Source organism: Pelecanus crispus, chromosome 6, assembly GCF_030463565.1.
Source record: "Pelecanus crispus isolate bPelCri1 chromosome 6, bPelCri1.pri, whole genome shotgun sequence".
In the NCBI taxonomy this organism is placed as follows: domain Eukaryota; kingdom Metazoa; phylum Chordata; class Aves; order Pelecaniformes; family Pelecanidae; genus Pelecanus; species Pelecanus crispus.
The window spans coordinates 40,174,540-40,195,232 of NC_134648.1; the positions used below are offsets into that span (position 1 = coordinate 40,174,540).

The following is a 20,693-nucleotide window of genomic DNA, read 5'->3' on the forward strand; positions in this document are numbered from 1 at the left end:
TTAAAAAAAAAAAAATCACAAGAGATTACAGATAAAATTAACATTGCTGGTATGAAGAGTTTTAGAGCCTTTTACCTCTTAGAATTCTAAAATTTGATGACATCAGACTAACCTAGTTTAGAAAATATTTGATGAACTTCTGAGAAAGAAGATAAACTGTGATCCTAAGTAAACTGCACTGGAAACATATGCTAGAACAACTTTGGGATTAACGTTTTATAACTTTACTACTTAGCTTGAAAAGTGTTACTATATCTTCGGATTCCATCCCTGTACTATTCCCACAGTGGATAAATTACCCCATACAAGAAAAGAAAAGAAAAAAAAAAAAAAAAAAGTAGGCACATAATCAAGTTGCATGAATTTTGCTCTTTTATACAACAAATTAGAAGTATATTCACCTCAAATCTTTTAGAGGTGGAGCAATATCCAGTATTTATTGCATTTTCCTTTCCTTCATTTTTATACGAAAATTAAGCAGTTTTTACATTTTTTTTAATGTTTTGGTAAAGGAAATTCAAAGAATCTGTCCAGTTCACTGTTGTTATACAGCCTTTCATGTGTGAAAGTTATGAGGACGTTAAGAATCAGCTATGAACCTGTCAAGTTATGCTACCAGACAAAAAGTTCACTTCCCAACTCTTTGTAGAAATGAAAGCTAAATATGACATCAGGAATAATTTACCTCAAGGCAATTTAAGGTATAGATTTACAGTGCATTAATATCTCTGTGGCAGGTGCACTCCTACATCATGAAGGGTATCTGACATTCCTGCACTCCTGCAGAGTAAACCTACTTTACCAGTTAATACTTTTGTGTACAGGCTTTTCCTGTGCTATTAGAAACATACTCTTTATGCTACACTAATACATGTGTACAAAGTGAACCATTTAAAGTACGGTTCTTTTGCATAACTTAACGCTAGTGAAATGCCTTCTAGTAATGTTCTTTGGTACAATTTTTTCACTACAGAACGGTCTTTTAACATTGCTGCAGTTCTCTACAGCACTTTCTTGTGGCTGTGCGTAAGAGGGCTCTGCAACCATTGTTGATATCTGCAGGAAGGAGTTCTGCTCCTGTCAGTGGATTTATCAGGAATTACAGATGGAGTAGAAACTACTTTGAAGTCATTATACCATTTGTGCTATCACATACTGATTTTACAGTAAAACTAGGCCACAAAACTGGAGTTGAGAGCGCAATTTGTTTTACTGAGCACTGTTAAAAACAGCATTATCAAATCTTTTGAGATGTTTCTGTCATCATGTACTGGTCTATCTCAAAGAAATAAAGCCCCACTTGCTCTCTTGACAGCACATAATAAATTGACTGATGTAGTTCAGTTGGGGAGTTAAAAACGCATTGAAAATAATGGGGCATAACATTCTAGGGTTAACATGTATTCATAGATGATGCAATTAAATAAAACAGGCATTAACTTCAAGGTCAGTCAGTAAAGTAATAAAAGTGAGTATTTTAATTGAATTGTAATTGCTTCCCATTGATACATGCAAGTTAAGTAAAGTAGATGTCAGTGCTGCAAATTATAGTTCCCTTCCTAATTAATTTCTTAATTCTACATACAGTCATCCAGGCCCTGAACCTTGTTGTTGGTTTATCCACCCATCCAGCTTTCTTCACATCTAGTTTCATGGAGAAAAAATCTGGAGGATGTGGTTAAATGGAATGTACTAAGAATTTACAATACATTGTTTTTCTTTTTAGTCTAAGTCATTTGAAGAATCTGAATCAGTCTATTCCTTTGTTTAAAGAAAAACATACCAAATAGAATTATAGAATATATTAACTGTTTCGTCAGTATGCTTATAGATACTTTATTATATTGATAGTAGCAGTAGACATACAGCTTCATCTGTACATGCATACTATTAGAGATTTGAGATGTGGATTACTGGTTCTGCAAATTACAGGTTGCATTGGTTCTTGATGCCTTTGGCAGACGGTCTCTATTCACTCACAATACAAACCTATTGGAAACTAAAGGAAATAATATTTTTCAAAAGAAAGACAAGCTATCCAAAAATAGAATTCTACTGAGAAACCGAAAGGGTACATTGCATTTTCACAGATTTTCATGTAGCTGTGGGATATTACTAAAGATTCTACCCACAGTGTACACATAGGCAATTAATTTTTATTTTGTATACTATTTGTATAATATTTTCTTTTAAATTATTATTTTGTGTTCATTAGGGGGTAGAACAGTAGGTATAGCCTTCTTAATATCAGAGAGAAGTTGTGAAAGAAATAATATGTTAGTGTGTCTGGTTCTGACAACTTTTTCCCTTCTTGCATGTTTGAAATGTATCCCTTGGTTTAAACTTAAAGGAAACCAATTTATTTTTACCAAGGAGAGGTGTTGCTTTTCTTAGAAAAGTAATTATGTGAATGAAGAATGTTAATGTACATGTGTGAAATGAGTACTGTAATATGGTACTTGTTTATTTTAGGAGAAAGTGCTTGTTTAGCCTAATACCTGTCCCATTAAAATCAAGGACATAATGCTAAGCTGGTGTAAGTTGGAAGACATCACCAGAATAATTGGAACTATTGAAATGAAATGAAGATGTTTCAGAGTGATTTCCACAAGCATAAATTATCATTACCTTCTATCTAGCAACACACATTTTAGTCTGTTGATAAAGAGCAATAAAACAATACCAAAAAAGAACAGAGGGAGGAAAAACCTCAGCCCTCTTTCACTTTAATTATTAAGCGGTTTTTAAAGCGTTCCCCTAGATAGGGAATTTTTAATGTGCTTTAATGAAATATTTAAAAACTTTATTAATGTTTTGAGATCTCATTCACTCTAACTTGTTTTAGTTTCACAGGAATTTAAATATACCAAGATCATCGTTGTAAAAATTAAAAGGCATATCAGCTATTTGAACTCAGCAGCGACTTTATATAATAGTATACCATACTTTTATATAACAGCTTTCATCATCAATGATCTGAAGTGCTTTGCAAGGTACATACTTCAGAAATTGCTTCTAAATGGAGTCATTCTGGTGGCAGCTCTTTAGTGATACCCATTATTATATAAAGCAGTAGAGTAGGAAAAAATAGACAAGTATTGTGATCAGTACAAAAAAAAAACCCAAACCACAATAATTAAGAGTAGTAAAAAACGTGATCACTGAAAATTTTCCAGTGTTCCTTCACTTTCAGAATTCATTGTTTTGTTTTTTTCTTCATATGTTAAGACCTTTTGACCACTTAGTCTCAAATCCACCTAGGATATTTATTTAGTTGAAGATGACAGCTCTTGAAACAGTTGTTCCTGGATGTTTTTTATCCCAGTGCTGATTTCTGCCAATTATTTGATTTATTCCTGAGAAGTGACCATTTAACAGCCACAAGTTGGCAAAACTCATGAAGTCAAAAAGCTGACACAGGAACACAGAGGGGCAAGTTAAAGGAATTACCAAATGTTGATCGGGCTTACTTTTTTACCAGTAAAAATAAATCAAAATGTAGACATCATACAGAATATTTTCTGATGGATCAAAAGGTACAACGTTCAAGACATTGTGTAAGTCTGAGTTTTCTTTATATCTCCATTCTTTTTAATTCTTACCTTTTTTCTGTGGGTCACACACACAGAGAATGTGATTTAGCAAAAAAGTTTTTATTATGTAAAACAGTCTGTCCTTTACAATAATTTGCAGGAACTATAAAAAATTAACTTGAATTTTAATTTAATAGGTATCTACAAAGGTAACTTCTGACTCAAAGAGGTAATTTCTGTGTAGTATTTTTATTACTGTGGACCCGCATGTTTACTTCACTGGTTAGTGAAATTTCTAAGAAAGGAAAACAACAGCTTTTCCAGTTGACATGCAGTGAAAAGGTAATTGGCCTTATTTTTCCACAAACGTGGAAACCAGTTGCCCAGAGGGGATAAGAGAAAATTCCAACTAAGTGTGTTTTCTTTACAATAGAAATTATTTTAGATACAGTGGGACTAGTTTCTAAGGGAGACATGCTATGTTTAAAAAACAGTACTTTATAAAAAATATTTTTACACTTTTTTTTTTTTCAGGTTTAGATCCAGATAAGCATCTAGGAAAAACTCTGGATCAAATGGAGCCTTATCTTTTGGAGGTGAGTATTACTTAAAGGATACTCATACAGATAAAGTTGCAATTAAAAAGTAACATAGGCACAAATGCAGTAAAATTAACTTAATCAAAAATTACTCTAGTTACTTTCAGAAATTAGGTGCTAACTCAAGGCTTACCTTTGTACCTAGAATATAAGCCTCCGGTATGCACTTTCAATATGAAAAACATTCTTTCTGGAGGTAGTTCACAAGTGGTGCCAGCGTCTTTAAAACAAACTAAAGGCAAGAAACCTCAATATTAAGGGAACACTAACTCGTATGTCAATATGATAAAGCTAAATAATTGCATGCAAGTTAGAGACTTTCACAGCAAGGAATGGTGGGAATGATAGGTTATACAAAACTTCCCTACAGATATCCCCATGTGAAGGTTTCCTACCATTTTCACCCAGTCAGACTGCATATAGCAGGGCCTTTCAAAAATGCAATAAGAGGTTTATTCCAGAGGATGTACTTAGTTCTGTGCAAAGGGTTATGTAGTCCTCAAAGCAGGAAAATGCTGGTAGGCGGAGCTAATAGATTTATTTAAAGAAAAATTATTTAACTGAGGGGGGGGTGAGAGACCAGATTTTGTACATGAGTAATCTTTGAGTTTGAGGTAAAAGCATCAAACATCAAGCTAAGTACAATTTAAGAATAACAACTCTGAAAGTGTGTTTACATATATTGTCTGTGACAAAACCAATTTAGCACACTTCCTTGTCCTCGAACCCTTTAAAAAAACACAATTATTTGCATGTTCGGCTATTAAGACAGACTTGCTGTAACTTTTATCAGTGTAAGCTGTCTGAATTTGCACAAAACAATCTCCTAAAAATACTTGTTGTTGTTAATCTGGGTAGTTACCGTTCAGCCTGGCTACGTAAGCAGTTTTTCTGGAACAATTCAGGGCATGGCAAACTTGCAGAAGAGAAAGAAAAAGTAACCAGAATTTGTTTGGAACTTCATAAATCTCTTTTGCTGCTGAAAGATAAAGAAGTTAAATAGGAATTATGTCTTGAGTTTAATTTCATTTTGTTAGTCATTTACATGGCTGGAGAAAAGAGCATAGATAATTGGTACTTGCCAAAGCTGAAGAGAAAGAATGAAGGTCCATAACATTCAAATAGCCTTGCCTGAAGAGATTGGTTTTGGCCTGTTCCTAGCTTGAAGTTTGTTGTTGCTGCTTCAGAGCTGGAGAATCTGCCCAGCAACCTCCCCCTGTCCCCCTCCCCCCTCAACTAGTTGAGGTAAAAATCCCCTTCATTATCTCTTTTTCTAAGTCTTCCTCCACTTACATCTTTAGATTATCTCAGCTACAGCAATGATTCAATAATACCAGGCGGTGGGAAGGAGAGGTGTTTTCTCCCGCTGCAGAGAAAGGGAAGGAAGGGAAGTAGGGAAATAAATATCTTCCTAAATACTTGTAGTACGGGTAAAAAAGCAGTGGCAGAGATATACAGTAGGAGTACAGAACATTATATACATTAACTATATATAAAATATTTGTTCATATTGTGTCATTAGGAAATGTTTTTTTTATGGGGTGATAATAAAGGTAGACTTAAAACAGTAAATAATTGCTAAATCTAGGGATATCAGTAAGATCCAAGAATAATTAGAAGAGGGAGTGGATTTATCCTGTCTGAAAAGTATAAATTGGATTTCTACAGCAAAAGGAAGGAAGAGGGAATGGGATCGCCACTTCAAGCATCAGTGAGCTTTTGGATTAGGTAATACAATCTAATTGAACACTGAGCTAACTTTGAATTGGAGGCTGTATTAACATGGTGGTTTGGCTCAGCTAATAAGCCACTGAGAACCAGAGTCTGCAAGTTTCAGGTTCACCACTTGTGGACATGGTTAGACTGATTCCAGGAGCTTGACTGCTAAGTCGGCATTGCGCTGCGTGAACATGCCAGACTGGAGTCTTCATTGCGCTCCACGTTTGTGTCACAGGCCTGCTCCAACACTGGCATGCTGCATATTGCAAGAGAGTAACATTACTGTGGAAAAGCAGTTTTACTTACATGTGAAGTCACGTTCTGCATGTGCTGTAGAAATGGCTACTGATTGATAAATTCCCAGAAAGGTTGTTTGGAAGATCTTTGGAGTCATGAGTAAATAATACATAGTTTAAGAGTATGATAAACATTTAAGTGCTCCTCCCCAGTTTGTTGCCACAGATCACTTAAGCAATGTTTCTGTTTGTCAGAGCTGTTTCTTTTGAATCTTAGCAAGTGACAACTAAGGAAGGATAAAACTTCATAATCATGAAACAATGAACAATTTACTGTGGAACAGATTTAACAGAAGCATCAACTTTACTGTAATATCAATTCTATAATGAACAGTCACATTTGGATGAATTAATATTTATGTGGGACTAGTTAAATAAGCCAAAAGGAGGAAGGTACAGCCCCTGCATTCGCGGAAAGCTTCTGTTATCAAAATTCAGGTTTCAGCTTCAGTGGGGCTGCAGATGGACAGCTACTCACTTCAGTTGAATCAGTAGTCTTGACTTCCTTTAAAACTGTAGCAGCAAGTATTGCAATTTTAGTTATGTTAATAGGGTATAATTAAAACAAGTATTCTCCATTTTATTTCACCATCATTCATTTTAAAAAGAAAATAATAAACTAAGAAATCCAAAGTACCTGGTATTTCGGGGAATTAAATGTATTCTTCCAGATTGATGGCTCAGGTGAAGTGATTCTTCCTTGGTTTCACTGGAATTCTTACTGTCATGGTTTAATACTTCTCAAAACCCACATTTGCAGGTTTGATCTTTTATTGATACAACAATAAACAGAGCAATGACTGCATAGCTTAAGGTGTAGAACTAGTAGGGCATTCTGACCCTACTTGGAACTGGTTGTCAGGCCATTGTACGGGAGACTGCACAACTGATTATTTGTTCATGTAGCTGTTTCTTGTGCATATGCATGCTATGAAAGTCAAAGTCAGTACAAATAAATTGTTTTTACTGGATACTTAGTTGGCTTTAAGGCCTCGTAAAACCAAATCATTAACTATAAACTGAAGAGAAATGCTTAGGTTTATGATGTGAAAAATACTCTTTTGCAAACCAATGAAGTCTTCAGCGTCAGAAGTTCTGGTAGACAGAATGTGAGAGCAAGGAGTTCACAGTTTTCAGTGAGGAGGAGAGATAAAATTTAATATTCTGACCATACCAAAGCAAGCACCATAATAAATTAATTTTTAACATTGCACATCACTCAAACTACCACAGCTTTATATACTCTTGGGTCTTTGATTTGTGTTGTATTATCTAACCAGTAATTTCAAATTTCACAACAAATTCCTTGGAATTTTTGCAGTTCTGTTTAAAATGAATTAAACAGTGTTCTATGTGTTCTTCAGTTTTGTTGAAAACCAGTTTATATCTTCATAAGTTCGGTGCCCAGAAAAATGCCAGTATTGAATATAAGAGAGTCTTTGATATTGAACCACAACATGGATGACATGTTGAGTCATTTGGGATTGGTAGGGAATATCCTGCTTTACATTTTAGCATGTATTCACAAAGTTCAGCTTCTCTGATACTACAGATCAGGAATTAGGACTTTACTTCTTTTTATACCAAAAGTTAACCTTAAGGAACAGGCAATAAAATCAAAATCAGCTTGTATTACTGTAATGTGCCTATTATAATTTGTCTTTCGGACGTACAAGAAATAAGTATGAAGTAATCATTTTCTTTTTAGAAAAAATCTCTTGTTGATGCATTATAAGAGGCATGTCAATGTTAATTGGAAAAAAAAAAAAAACCCAACAAACAAATAAATCCACAGTCCAGCCCTGATTTCATGCACAGAATTATTTAACTTTGGAAATATATATTGTCACCTAAATTGTCAGTCTTCTGATTTACTGTAGTTTATGTGTACAATAGAAATTATAATAATTACTAACATAAAGGTGAGGTGTTTTTTGCTGCTGTAGCAGCAGAAAAATGGAGGAGTATTGAGTGGGAAAAACTTTGATTTAATTTTGCAAATTTTTTTCTGACTTTACATACAGAAGGTTGAACTTACGAGTACAATGATGATCTGCAACCCATACTTTTATCAGGGGTGAATTTTACTGGCTCAGGACATTGGCATTGTAGCAAGGAAAGTTCATGAATTATTGCTTTTTTCTAAATGATACATCTTTGATTAATTATTGATGAATGGTTGCTATATAATTGCTAAATTATTAAATTGCTCTCATGTGCCACTGTTTCCTATAGGAGCCCTAGCTTTTTACACTAAAGAATTTGTTGGCAGCTTGCCAAATCTCAGGGGCTGCTCACACTCTCCTTAGAATTAATTAATAGAATGGTAAATGCATAGTATGGTTATATTTGTCTGTATTTCTGTCTCTGCTAATAGACAATAAAAAAATGTTTAGCTATTTGTATGCTTGCCTTAGAAGTTGATGAGTACTTCTTGATGTAAAGAGTGTTTCTGCAATTACAGAGAATTTACTAAGTGTTACAATTTCTGTCTGGGAACAAAGTCTTCACTTGAAATAGGAAGCACTTGAATTCATATCTTTTATCTTTGATTACTAAACGTAAATGAGAAAGTCAGCTTTAATCCTTGTGTTTCATTCCCAAGGTAGAAAGAGACTGTTTTTCAGGTAATGTTTGGGGTAAACATTTATATACCTTGTGTCTCATTGTATATTTGAGTTAAGATTAATTTTGTGTCATCTAGAAGATGTTTTCATCATATAATTCTTTTGAATTTTCAATTGGACTTAACATTTTTAGTTGTGTAATTTGTAAATTTGCTGTTTTCTGGCTCATCTGAACTAGAAGGCAGGCTTAGCAATCATAAAATTTAGATTAGAGTTTAAGCTGTCCTATTTTTATGAATGCAACATCCCACTTGCAAAACAAAATAATTGGTCTTCAAAAAATGTTAATATTCTAAATGACTAAAAGGCAAAGTTCTGACGTCATTGATGACATCTTAAAAATATTGTTGACTTTGTTAAATGAACATGAAGAATGTGTTCTATGAGCTGCTGAATATCCTCAGTTCTGTTGATGTTAGTGGGAACTGAAAATCCTTTAGCACTTTGTATAATTGGTGTCAAGAATGATCTTGAAGCCAGTGACATTGAAAATGAGGGTTTCCCACAACAAAGATAGGAAATAGTCTCACATCTTTTGAGTACTCGATGTTAATTGCCAATAATTATTCTAGGCACTGATGTTTACAAGCAGAGCTACCAATTTTGGAAGTGACCTGTAAACAGTCATGCCTTGTATTCACTGTGGAAAGGTTACAATCAGAAAGATATTTTCTGGTTTTCTCTCTTTCATTTTTTTAATAGTTTTGTTTAGGTTTTGTTTTTTTTTTTTTTTTCCAGTGGAAGCTACAGCAAGAGGAAGAATAAAAGGTTTTGACTAACTCTTTTGTAGGTTGTCCATTCTTGTTGCATCAACATTAATTATTCTTGATGTATTTGTCCTATAGAAACCTTGTTGCCATTGTTGACAGATGGAGCTCTCTTTTATGTCAGGAGTGTAATTTTTTAATGAGCACTTGATTAAAGGTTTTCTTCTGCTCCTTTAAAAGAAAATGTGAAAGGAAAAATGAAAAATACCTCTCATAACAAGACATTGAAAAATGATTTAATATATGTTCCAAAAGAGATTTAGATTTCACACCACCAGACAGCTAAATGGTCACATAGACCATTACCAAGGCATTGTTTTCTCAGAGCATTTATACTTTTCTCCAAAATAAAGGCTGAAGAGAATTCAGGCCTTTTGTTTAACTAACTGAATTTTAAATTTAAAATGTGGTCTTTGATTTTATGAAAACGTTCAAGTTCTGTGTATTTCATTTTCTTCTTTCACACCTAATTTTGAATTTTTTTTTTTTTTTAACTAAGGTGATGGCTGTTGTAAACACTCTTTGAAGTTTTAAAATAAAAAACTTTGAAAGGGAACTGTAAAGTGACACAAACTATATATTCAGCTTCAACAATAAAAATGTAGTATATCAATAATAAAAATACAGAATATGTCAACTACACTTGCTACACAAATATTCTGGTAACCGTATAAAAAATGGAACCTACAATGTATAAATAACCCAGCCTTATGCTTGCCTAAAAATAGACAAACAACAGATTTAGAATTATTTTCTAGCTCCCAGACAGACTTTTTCTAACCATCTCCTACATGTAGTGGAGAACTGCATTGCTACTTGGACTGCAGAAGCATCATGGGTGGGCATCTGTTCCTCTAACGAAAAGCATAAGGGGGTTAAATAAATATCCCCAATAGTAACATTGGTGTTTGCAATGGAGTTGAGGACTGCCATTCAGCTTCTTGTGAACTACTTGAAGCAGAATGTTAATGCTGGCTTAATGTGAAAAAACCTGGACAGGACTCGGCTTCAAGCAGCTAGTGCTGGGACAATTTAGAAGGTGATATAATCTGCTGATGAGGAGATTAATTTCTCCTGCAGAAAAAGGGAGGGGGTCCCCATGCTCAGGCATGATACAGGTGCTTGATTACTACCTATCAGTACAGTACATTAATACAGAATTATAGTGAACTATTCAGCAGTTGTGCGCTCCTTACTCTGGCAAAAGAACTTTGGTTCCTGCTTCACAGCTGCTCAATTACAAAGCAGGGAATAATTAAGATAGTTGTGTCTCTTATTTTGAATGTATTGGTTTATATAGTTATGTGTTTTATTGGGATACCCAGAGCTTCAGGAATATTCATAAATGTATATGTTGATTTAGAAAGTATATTCAGTACCATTTATTAAGGAAACAGCATGTTGCTACCTCTTTAGATCTTGCTTTAGCTTTTTGCTTTTGACTTAGAAAACTCTTGTTGGTTCTATTTATTAGAATTTTTTGAAAGAATGGATATTTACCAAAATACAGAATGCAGTTGTTGAATCTGTTGCCAAAAATTGTGTTCACTGTATACTTCTATGTGAAGTGCTACTTCTTGTGTTGATTTACAGTACAAGTTTCTCACAGAAGTGAGCTATCTATGCTAGATAGACAAATACAGGAGTCTGAACAACCTTTCATGGCCACCGAGGAAGAAGGACTAGGAATTCATTTGTTTATCCGAATGTTACAGTGCCGGTTCTACTTAAAATATAACACATTGGTAATTTTTTGATCATTGTAATATGCATATGAAGAAATCAAGAATGCTTTGTATGATATTTGTGTTTTTTCAGCATTGTATGGGTAGTCTTTTAGAAAGTGCACACTGAAATTTTCAGCCAAATATATTTAATAGACTGCTTTAATGTAATACTTGTGTATTTTGATTTCCCTTTTGTGTTAGCTTTCTGAGAAATATGGAGTCCATGTTTGCGGAGAAGGTGGAGAATATGAAACATTCACTCTGGATTGCCCTCTATTTAAGAAGAAAATAGTTGTGTAAGGAACAGTTTCTTCCATTTCCTTATATTAAAGCAATGGGAACATATTCACATTTAGCTTGAGGCAACTTTTGTTGGCAGAGGTAAAACATGTCCTCTAAGTTCACAAACACTCACTTTGTTTAACACTGGCAAAGTCCTCTGAAAACCTAAATCAATACCTGACAAGACGAGGCCTTCATAGAGGGCTATAAACTTTTTAGACATTTGCACTTTCGTTTACTTGCTGATTATGGCCTGCAGTAAAACTGGTACCTACACACTGACACTTTTATCCTTTCATGAAGTGCGAATTGCCTGTAATATTTATCTTTCATTACAGCTACATTTGATAAACTGCCACATCAGTAGCCTGTGGGTTCCATTAACTCTGTGTGTTTGTGCGCGCGCGTAAGTTTAGCAGCTTAGAATGATAACAATAAACATTTTTCTTCGATTATTAGAGGATACTTAAAATAGGAACTTTGCATGAATCCATCTCATTTACACTGAGTAGTCTATTCCTTTGACATAAATTGCTAAAATCTGTGTAGTGGGATATGGAAAATATTTCTGTCTTTATGCACATTTCTGATTAGTCTTAAATAGCTAAGCCTGCTTGCTTCGAGTGAGATGTTTTGACTGCCGTTCCTTTTCTTAGCCAAGTAAACAGACTAGTAATCATGTATTGGTGATACTCAGTCATCTTAGGGAAGGTCAAGGTTATGGAGCATAAAGACATGATTAAGGCTTTCATGGTGAAGGTCTATTTGTTTCATTTTTCTGTGAGACTGGGATCTGTCTGCATAAGGAACGGAGAACCAAGAGCTGTTAACTCTGTCTCATTGCATGGCACTTGGGAGAAGAACAGCAATAGACAAACTGGTAAAAGGCATAGCAGCTACTCTGGCAAATGTCTGCTGAACTGTTGGTTGACTGGAAGATATGTCCTCTGGAGTGAACTAAAAAACTAGATAATTTGAGTGTGGAGATACCTCCATGCAGGAAAGCTATGGAATTCTTTAGTAAGAAGAAGATTCAGAAAGTAACAATATAGAATCTTTAAAGTTGATTAAGTTCATGGATGGAATTATGAATGTATGGGCCAGGAAGTGAGACTCTTGCGGGTGCTAGGTAGGACCCATTGGTTGTGAGCCAACCTACTGACTAGCAGGAGTTGGAAAGCATCTGTTCTGCTGCACTAGTCAATTGGAACGTGCAGGGATACAAGTAGGACTGCTTATTTTGGTTTGGAGTTAAGTATATTTTTTAAAGTTACCATGTATCCTTTAAACTCAACAGACACATACATTTAATAACATTACATTTTTATTTTTCCTTTCTGATATAAGCTTTTCTGTTAATTTAGCTTTAAGTAGTTAATGCATCACTGAAAAGTACCAGACTTCCCCATATAGGACTTGAACAACAAGCAAGAAATGTTTACTGAGAATGTCCTCAGACACTGAGGATGCCCAGGTACCAGGTACTACTGTAGTCTTGGTGTCTGTTTTTATTATTTCTAATTAGGTATTCCTGTTGCTAAAGATTTCCGAAGTTATTTTCTACCTATTTCTGTTAGAATTAGAAGACACCATAATAATTTGAAAGTAATTATTTTAATCTTAAAGGACTATCTTTAAGATATCTTAAAGGAATAAGTGATATTTTACTTGTAAAGAATCTTGATAACTCTCAAGAATGAAGCTGAAGGCTTGTTTATCAAAATACTAAAAGTTTACTAACAGGGAAGTAGAGCTTCTTGTGTTAAGGGTATTTATCATTATTGTGCAATGTAGTGATGATGATTAGCTTAGGAGTTTTGTTATTTTGAATCCCAAAACACATTTTATAGAACAGATATTTCCATTAATTTTACACTTTCATTAAGTCAGTGGAATCTGGCCAAGACTTCAACTGTTTCCAGTTTGCGTGGTTTTTATGTGGCATTACTAGAAATCTTTCTATCTCATCTCATTGAATACTGTGAAGGTATCAAGGGCGCTGTGGGTTCAAGAAAATGATCTGTGTGTCCTTAGCCTTATTTATAACAATTTTCAGATTTTCTTGTACTGTATCGGAGTTTCTCATATGTTTTCTTTGAGTTTCTCACCTTCTGATGTTTGCTTCCTAGAGCTACCTTTTTCTTAAGTAGTAAAACCACGCAGATGGATATAACAGATACTGCCTCTTGTGAATCAAAGTGTGACAGATTGTGTCTGTAAAAAATGAAAACTAAAATTAACTAATTTGAATCAGCACACAGGAAGTTTATCATTGTTACCAACACAGTTGGCATTAAAAAGTTGTGTCTAGTAGTCTTCAATATCAGATGCAAGATGGTCGAATCAGTCAGTTTCTCAGTGTGAAGTATTGTATGTTGTTAATACTTCAAGAACTAATCCCTGAAGCATTAATCAAGAACAATGGGCTTTTAAAAAAAATCTGTTGTTGATGAAATTAAAAGATTGCTTTACATATTAGTCTCTAGAATGTAAAACATAATGTCGCTTATGCTTTCATAGACCACAGCTAACTAAATCTCTCAATACTGGTCTGAAAGTATAGTTTATTCCTTTTGAAAATTAGTGAAGATAATATGTTGTTCAACAATATAATTTTATATAGCAAACTATTTTTTCTTAATTTATATGAAAACTAAATAGGAAATTAATAGATTTTTCAATGAGTTACCTTGGAGTCTGTGTCATACAGCAGCTAAGTATTGTCTACATGTAAAATTATATACTAATATTTGATGCTAAGTATTTTGTATTTCAGAGATTCAACCAAGGTGGTTGTACATTCGGCTGATGCATTTGCACCTGTGGCCTACCTTCATTTTTTAAAATTACACCTGGAGAATAAGGCAAGTAGATTACAAATGTCACCTTCCTTTAAAGCTGCATGCATGCTTTCTATTTTTATGTTGCTTTGTCACAGTTTGGAGTGAAGCTACGCATTCTCATGTGGGTGTACTTTCAAATAACAATGTACATATTTAGTTGAATTTCAGAACTTACCATAAGGACAAACTCAACACAAATGCTTCCTTGTGTCAAATGAATGAATGGAGGTAGTATATTTGTGTAGCATTTTTCATCTTGAAACCTCAGGGTTCTCAGCCAACATGGTTCAGTCAAGCACATGTGTAACCTGTGTAGTACAGCTAGCCACACTGTGGAACACAGCTGTATTAGGAGACTGTATGAACAGTGTTGATTTGCTGGGAGGTGGCATCTCTTTTTGCTGTTTCTGACATAAAGTGGATGATTTAAAAACTTGCTGACCCAAAAGTGCTCGAGTTTTAAACGTACTGGGTTTTGGTTTATGTTTTCCATATGAAAGATACTTCTAATGAATGACTTCAAATCATGTAGAGGGGATTATCGTGGTCAAAGATCTTAAAGGAATCGTTAGTAGTTCAGTGGGATTCATTCTCTTAGCTTACGATTCCATGGAAACAGCAGAACAGGAATAGGAACTCTAGTGTTTTAAATACTGCAGACTTTTATGTGAGCAGAGCTAAGAAGATCAAAACAGAAGTTATTTTTTTTAGCATTTGTCATCACTTTTCTATTTTGCTTTTCATTATTTTATGGGTAAAATTAATATTTTTCCTCCTGAACATCTCTAAGTACTAGTATTTTGTGGAAGAGAGTGCCTCATGATCTTCCTACTACTGTTGCAGTCATCTTTTTATAGGTCTTCCTACTTCTTTCTACACTTTGAAGCACTGAACCTCTTCTAGGTGCAGGGATTGTTATAGCACATTATTACATTGGTATTTTACATTTCATGTCTCTTGAGCGACTACATTTCCTGAATTTCTTTCAATAGATCATGCCTTTCCTCCCCACCCCCCGCCTTTTTTTAAATTTTATTGTTCCAAACAGATAAAATACCTGTACATTTTTCTTCCATGATGCCCTTCTTCTTGCCTTGGAAAGTAAATTGTATTTCATCCTGTCAATTTCTAGTTTGGGATTTCTTTCAAAAATAAAACATTAAATATTTGTGTGGAAGACTGTGAAAAGGGTATCAACTAACTATGTGAAGCAAAACCAAATAGGCTGAATAAAGGAAAAATTTGGAGCGGGGCATGGTGGGGAAGAGTGATAATATATTAATATTTCTTTGGGGGCACTGACTTTATTGCTCGTGGCAAACTTGATGCTAAAATGCACCATACATCACTACAATGTGACAGGCTAGGGAAAATGAAAAACACAAAGCTTTACATAAATCAGGCAAAAAATCATATTAAAATGCATAACTTTATATAAGAATCAAGATTTTACTTTTATCTGTTCAGAAGCTCTTTTCCCCTTCTTATGTAGATGTTTTAGATTTGGTTAAAGCCTCACAGTTTCAGGCAGTGTTGTAGTAAATCATATTTCAAATCCATTGTAGATAAAGCTGTCACACTCTCAAAGGGGTAAGGTTTTCAGAGGCTTGCCCTGGATTTTGGTATATAAACTAATGTCTTGTATAGTTAAAAGGAAAATAGTCTCTTTTCTGCAGTGGTTGTCTCATAAGGAAAAGCATTAGAATCTTTTGGCTATAGGTTGTTTTATGTCACGATAAAATAAGCTAGGTTTTCAAGAAGTTATGAATATGGAGAACCAGTCAGTCTTTCAGAGCGTAACTTGTTACTAAGTTAGCACGGTTTAACTGCGTAATGATGAGGAGATGCCTTCAAGATTGATATTCCTGTAGTACTGTACTTTTTCTCACTATTTGGTGCTTACAAGCCTTACCAAAAAAATTAAGTATCAGTTAGTAATTCAGCACTTAAAAGCCAATCCTACAATAATGAATCACTGCAGGGAAAAACTGCTTTAGAAGGAGAACTAATTTTAGTTTCAGGCTTTCAAGGGATTACTGAAAATTGGGCAAAAAATACTCCATTATGAACAATGTGTGAAAGTAGCCACTTGTGTAAGCACTTTGTAAAAACCATTAGTAGACTGCACAGTGATGTGTAATTCTAATAAGTATTATGACATCAGTTTTGTTATCATTTCAGCTGAGAGATATACATATTTTTATCTTTTATTGTATATTCATTTTATCTTCATTATGTGCCACAGGTGTTAATTTTACAGTCTTTGAATTTACTTTTATAATCATTATGCAATTATAGCTAGTGTACCTTAGTCTCTGCTGTCTTTCCTCCTCTATAAGGTATTTCTTCAGCTAAATCACTTTATGTTTAACTACAAAGCCTGCATAGAAATTTGTTTTAGATTGTTTCTGGCAGCAAAATGAGCCCTTGTGCCTGGGGGAAAATAACATTTTACTCACTGTTCTGTTTTAATACATTACTGTGCAACTTCAAGATGTGTTTTTGCATAATAATTGAAACACTTTTTTTAACACACCCTCTTTTCTTTCATTACCAGTGATACAGAAAAGGCTAGAGAGATAAATAAATACAAGGTTTTATTATTAAAACATTATTAAAAGTTTGGTAAACATGGCTTAAGATAACTTTTTTGTAGGCATTTTACAAAAACATTAAGGATTAATAATAATAATGCTAATAAAGCACTAACGCTCAGAATTCGGGAATGCCTCATTTTCTTCATGGTGAAAAAGCAAGGTCACCACTGTGATGTATGTAATACAGATACCTAGCTTCTTCAATTTTTTACTTTGTCAATAAGACTGTCACTTTGTACATTTAAAATATAGAATGTTTTTTGCTGAGGGGGAGGCAATTTCTGAAGCATGTTCCAGAATCTTTAAATGAAGTTTATTGGCTTTTGTATTCAATACAAATTTAATTTTGGATATCTTCATTTAGGAAAAAATACAACAGTGAAACAATTTTTTTTTTTACTTTGACAGTAAAATGAACTTGCAAAACATTGTTATTTTCCCCATATTATATTATTCTGTTACTCTGCTAAGTTGTGTTGGCTTTTGAATGATCAGAAACAGAAATTAAAGCTGTTGGAGCTTCTGCTGATGTGAACATGCTTCTGATGACAGTAATGAACATATTAGCTATCATTCATGCTTTTAGCTTTGCTCTTTCCCACATTTAATAATGAATGCTTTGTTCCACAAGTTCTCAGTGACTAGGAGCACACATACATCAAACAATACAAGCCATGAAACTGCATCCCCTTAAGTTAGGGATAGTCCAGAATTAGAGAGAGTCCTGTAGTTTTCTTTCTACACTTGGCAGAAGAAAGGAGCCTGTTTGCCTGTAAAAGATACAGGAAGCACTCCTGCTGCTGCTCTTTCTTGTAGCATACTATTGCATTATGTTTACCTATCATAAATTGATATTGTGAGGCTTGTATGTTTTCCCATTTGTAAAAGATCTTGACCTATTTGTGTGGAACACATTTCAGCAGTGCAAGCAGTTGTGCTCCTGTTAAACATCAGCAAATCTATTTCACAGGTCAATTTGGAGGTGATTTTAAAAACACTTGTAAAAGTTAGAAAAGGTGTTTGTGAGAGATTTTCATGCCTTGTGTACTAAAGGAGCATGGTTAGATTTGATTTAGCTTTCTAGCCTATTTCTGTCCAGTTCCTTCTAGCCTGAATTATTTTAGTTAATCTGCATTTAGGACTTTAGCTATAGAATTAGGCTTTGTAAGTGATGTCAGGGCGAACAAGAAGGAATTTCAAGTTGCAAAATATGTTTTCTTGGTGGTATTGTGGGTGGCATTTTTTGAATACTTCGTCATCATCATTGAATGATACTTCTCCTAGGTAACCTTTAGTTTCCCTTCTGCATCATAAGAATATAGATAACCCTTGTAGTTATGTTTTCAAAACTTTGTAACAAATACTGCCAAAATTTTGTACACTGATTTATTTCAAACACTAAGATAATAAATAAAGGATTTTCTTTCCTACTCCATTTGATTGCAGATTCAGTCCAGTTCTCTGAGAAAAGAGAATTTTTTGTTCTCTTTTCATAATGAAGAGACTTTATTTGAAAGTCTTTCAGAGTAAAGGACTTTCCTATGTGTCTGTGTATTGTACTTGAAATACTGCAAGGAGATGTATGTCGTCTCTCATTATATTTATTTCAAGGAGCTCTGTCATCAAGGTACACCACAAAGCATAAAGAGATTATCATAGTCTTTCCTTATGTCTTCTGAGCTCTCTGCCCCACTGTATTCTCATTGCTGCTCAGTGGGAGAACTATCAGTTTTGTAATTGTGTTGTGATACGTTTTTATACCAGTTTCTGTAGTGGAGAATGTAAGCTTTTCAAGAAGGCAATCTGTTGTTTTCATAAAAGACCACTGCATGGAATTTCAGTTATATCAGTCAAAGTCCTAGCTCCAAGGCTTTTTCAACGGGAGAATTTGGATCTTGGAACACTTGTGCATTTGCTTAACATCATTCTGAGCGCACTTGCATCAATGACATGAGTTATGTGAATATATTTAAGCATATGCATGCATGCAGGCTCTGATCCAAAATTAGGTTGATATCACAATGTACAGTGGGTGTGGGAGAAACAGTGTAACAAATGGGAAAATATATTGGTTCTGTGAAGTAACATGAAAATGTTATGTGATAAAATAGGTTCTGTAAGATTTAATTAAAATGTCATTATAGCAAGCTTGATTTTTTGTTTTTAAAGTGATGAGAATATTATTCAGGGAAAGTTAGTCTGTTTGTGGCAGTCTATAACTTTAAGTTTTAAATTCTTAGATTACTTTCTCTGTCGACAGGAATGGAAGACCAACATTCGTAGGAGATTTGAATATAGCTACTAAACAGAGTCTGGCAGCTCTACTTAGGCTGGCATTGAGCCTGTTCTTCTAGTGCCAGGTTCCACACCTAATACTTCTGCTGCAGCCTGCACCTGTGCTGCTGCGGAAAGTGATTGATTGCCTATGTTTTTGGAGCATTGTGGGAGTCAGCCTTGAATGAATCATTGTGATGTGTCACAGGCATTGAAATCAACAGTAGTCTATTTTTACGGTCTTTGGTGTATGCAAGAGACATTGTAGTATTTCTAGTATTTCTTAGTAACTTCCAAAAATTTTGCAACTGACCAGCTGTTTATGTATGTGTGTAAACACAGATGTATAATTTTATTTATATCTGTGAAGCAATATTGATATAAGCTTAACAATTTATAAAATATTGACATATTTAGGAAAAAGGGATGTGACTGTGGACAATACGAATATTTCATGCGGCATCAATTTGGGATTTTTGTAATATTAACAAATTACAAAGCTACAGGGGAGTTCTGTAGGTTACACCAAACCAGCTGTGATACAGTCTGTGAGTCTCACTACATCGCCATGAATTTTTTATGAAGCACATTTTGCAGAAAACATGTTTAGAAACATAGTTGAAAGAACAATTTTCACAGATGGCATAAAAATGGAATAGGTGCTCTTTTCATGTTCACTTGCAGAGCATATAAATTCAGTCCTCCAGGTTAGGGAATGGAGAGAAGTTACAGGTGTCTAATAGTACCTACAGAAAATACCTGTAGCTCTAGATTTCTTAAAAGGTAATTATGTAAAGCTTAACAAAAGCGAGAAACAAAGTGGCTGTCATACTGGCAAGCTGGAACTTTTCGCTTCCTGGCTAACATATTTTTTGCCTAGTGATGGATTGTTATACCATATTGAAGTTAAAATCCAGGTGATGTAAAAACAAAATCCAAAGCAGCATTGTGATAGTATCATTCATATCAGCATGTCTGTGCATGCTTACTCAGGGGGTAGGACCAAGAGGTGCAAACTCTGTGTGTGTTACATTAGTACTCAGTGAATGCCCGTGCTACAGTGCAAATCAATAGTGTCATGATGGATGTTACAAATTAGCCAGTGACAGCAGCTAAATTAATAAAGCAACAATTTGTGAGAAGGAAATGGTAGCACTTTTAGCACCTCATGCCACTGTACAGTCTGTATATTTCTATAAAGTGACATCTCATGGATAAAAAAAATAGAAACTTAAAAAAAAAATTGAAAAAATGGAATTTTTTTTGATCTTGTAGCATAATCCATCTTAAGATCTACTTCAATAACAGATTTGTGTTCCTGCTTCTTTATTTTCTAAGTCATACCTGAAGGTTTAGGGGCTATCAGGCAGCCCTCTGGGTAACGGCAAAATATATCAACTGACAGCAGTAGTCGAAGGTGTAATTCAAT

General features: G+C 34.4%; 1 protein-coding gene across 4 annotated transcripts in view; it reads left to right on the forward strand.

Annotated features, from left to right (window-relative positions):
- Positions 1–20,693, forward strand: part of DPH6 (diphthamine biosynthesis 6) — a 214,225-nt gene that overhangs the window by 62,613 nt on the left and 130,919 nt on the right. For 2 of the 4 annotated variants that reach the window (XM_075712890.1, XM_075712891.1), the window contains exons 6-8: positions 4,068–4,129; positions 11,470–11,564; positions 14,327–14,418. In XM_075712890.1, coding sequence (XP_075569005.1) covers positions 4,068–4,129; positions 11,470–11,564; positions 14,327–14,418 — 249 coding nt within the window. The remainder of the gene's footprint in view (positions 1–4,067; positions 4,130–11,469; positions 11,565–14,326; positions 14,419–20,693) is intronic. The other 2 variants (XM_075712888.1, XM_075712889.1) reach the window with 1 other exon arrangement.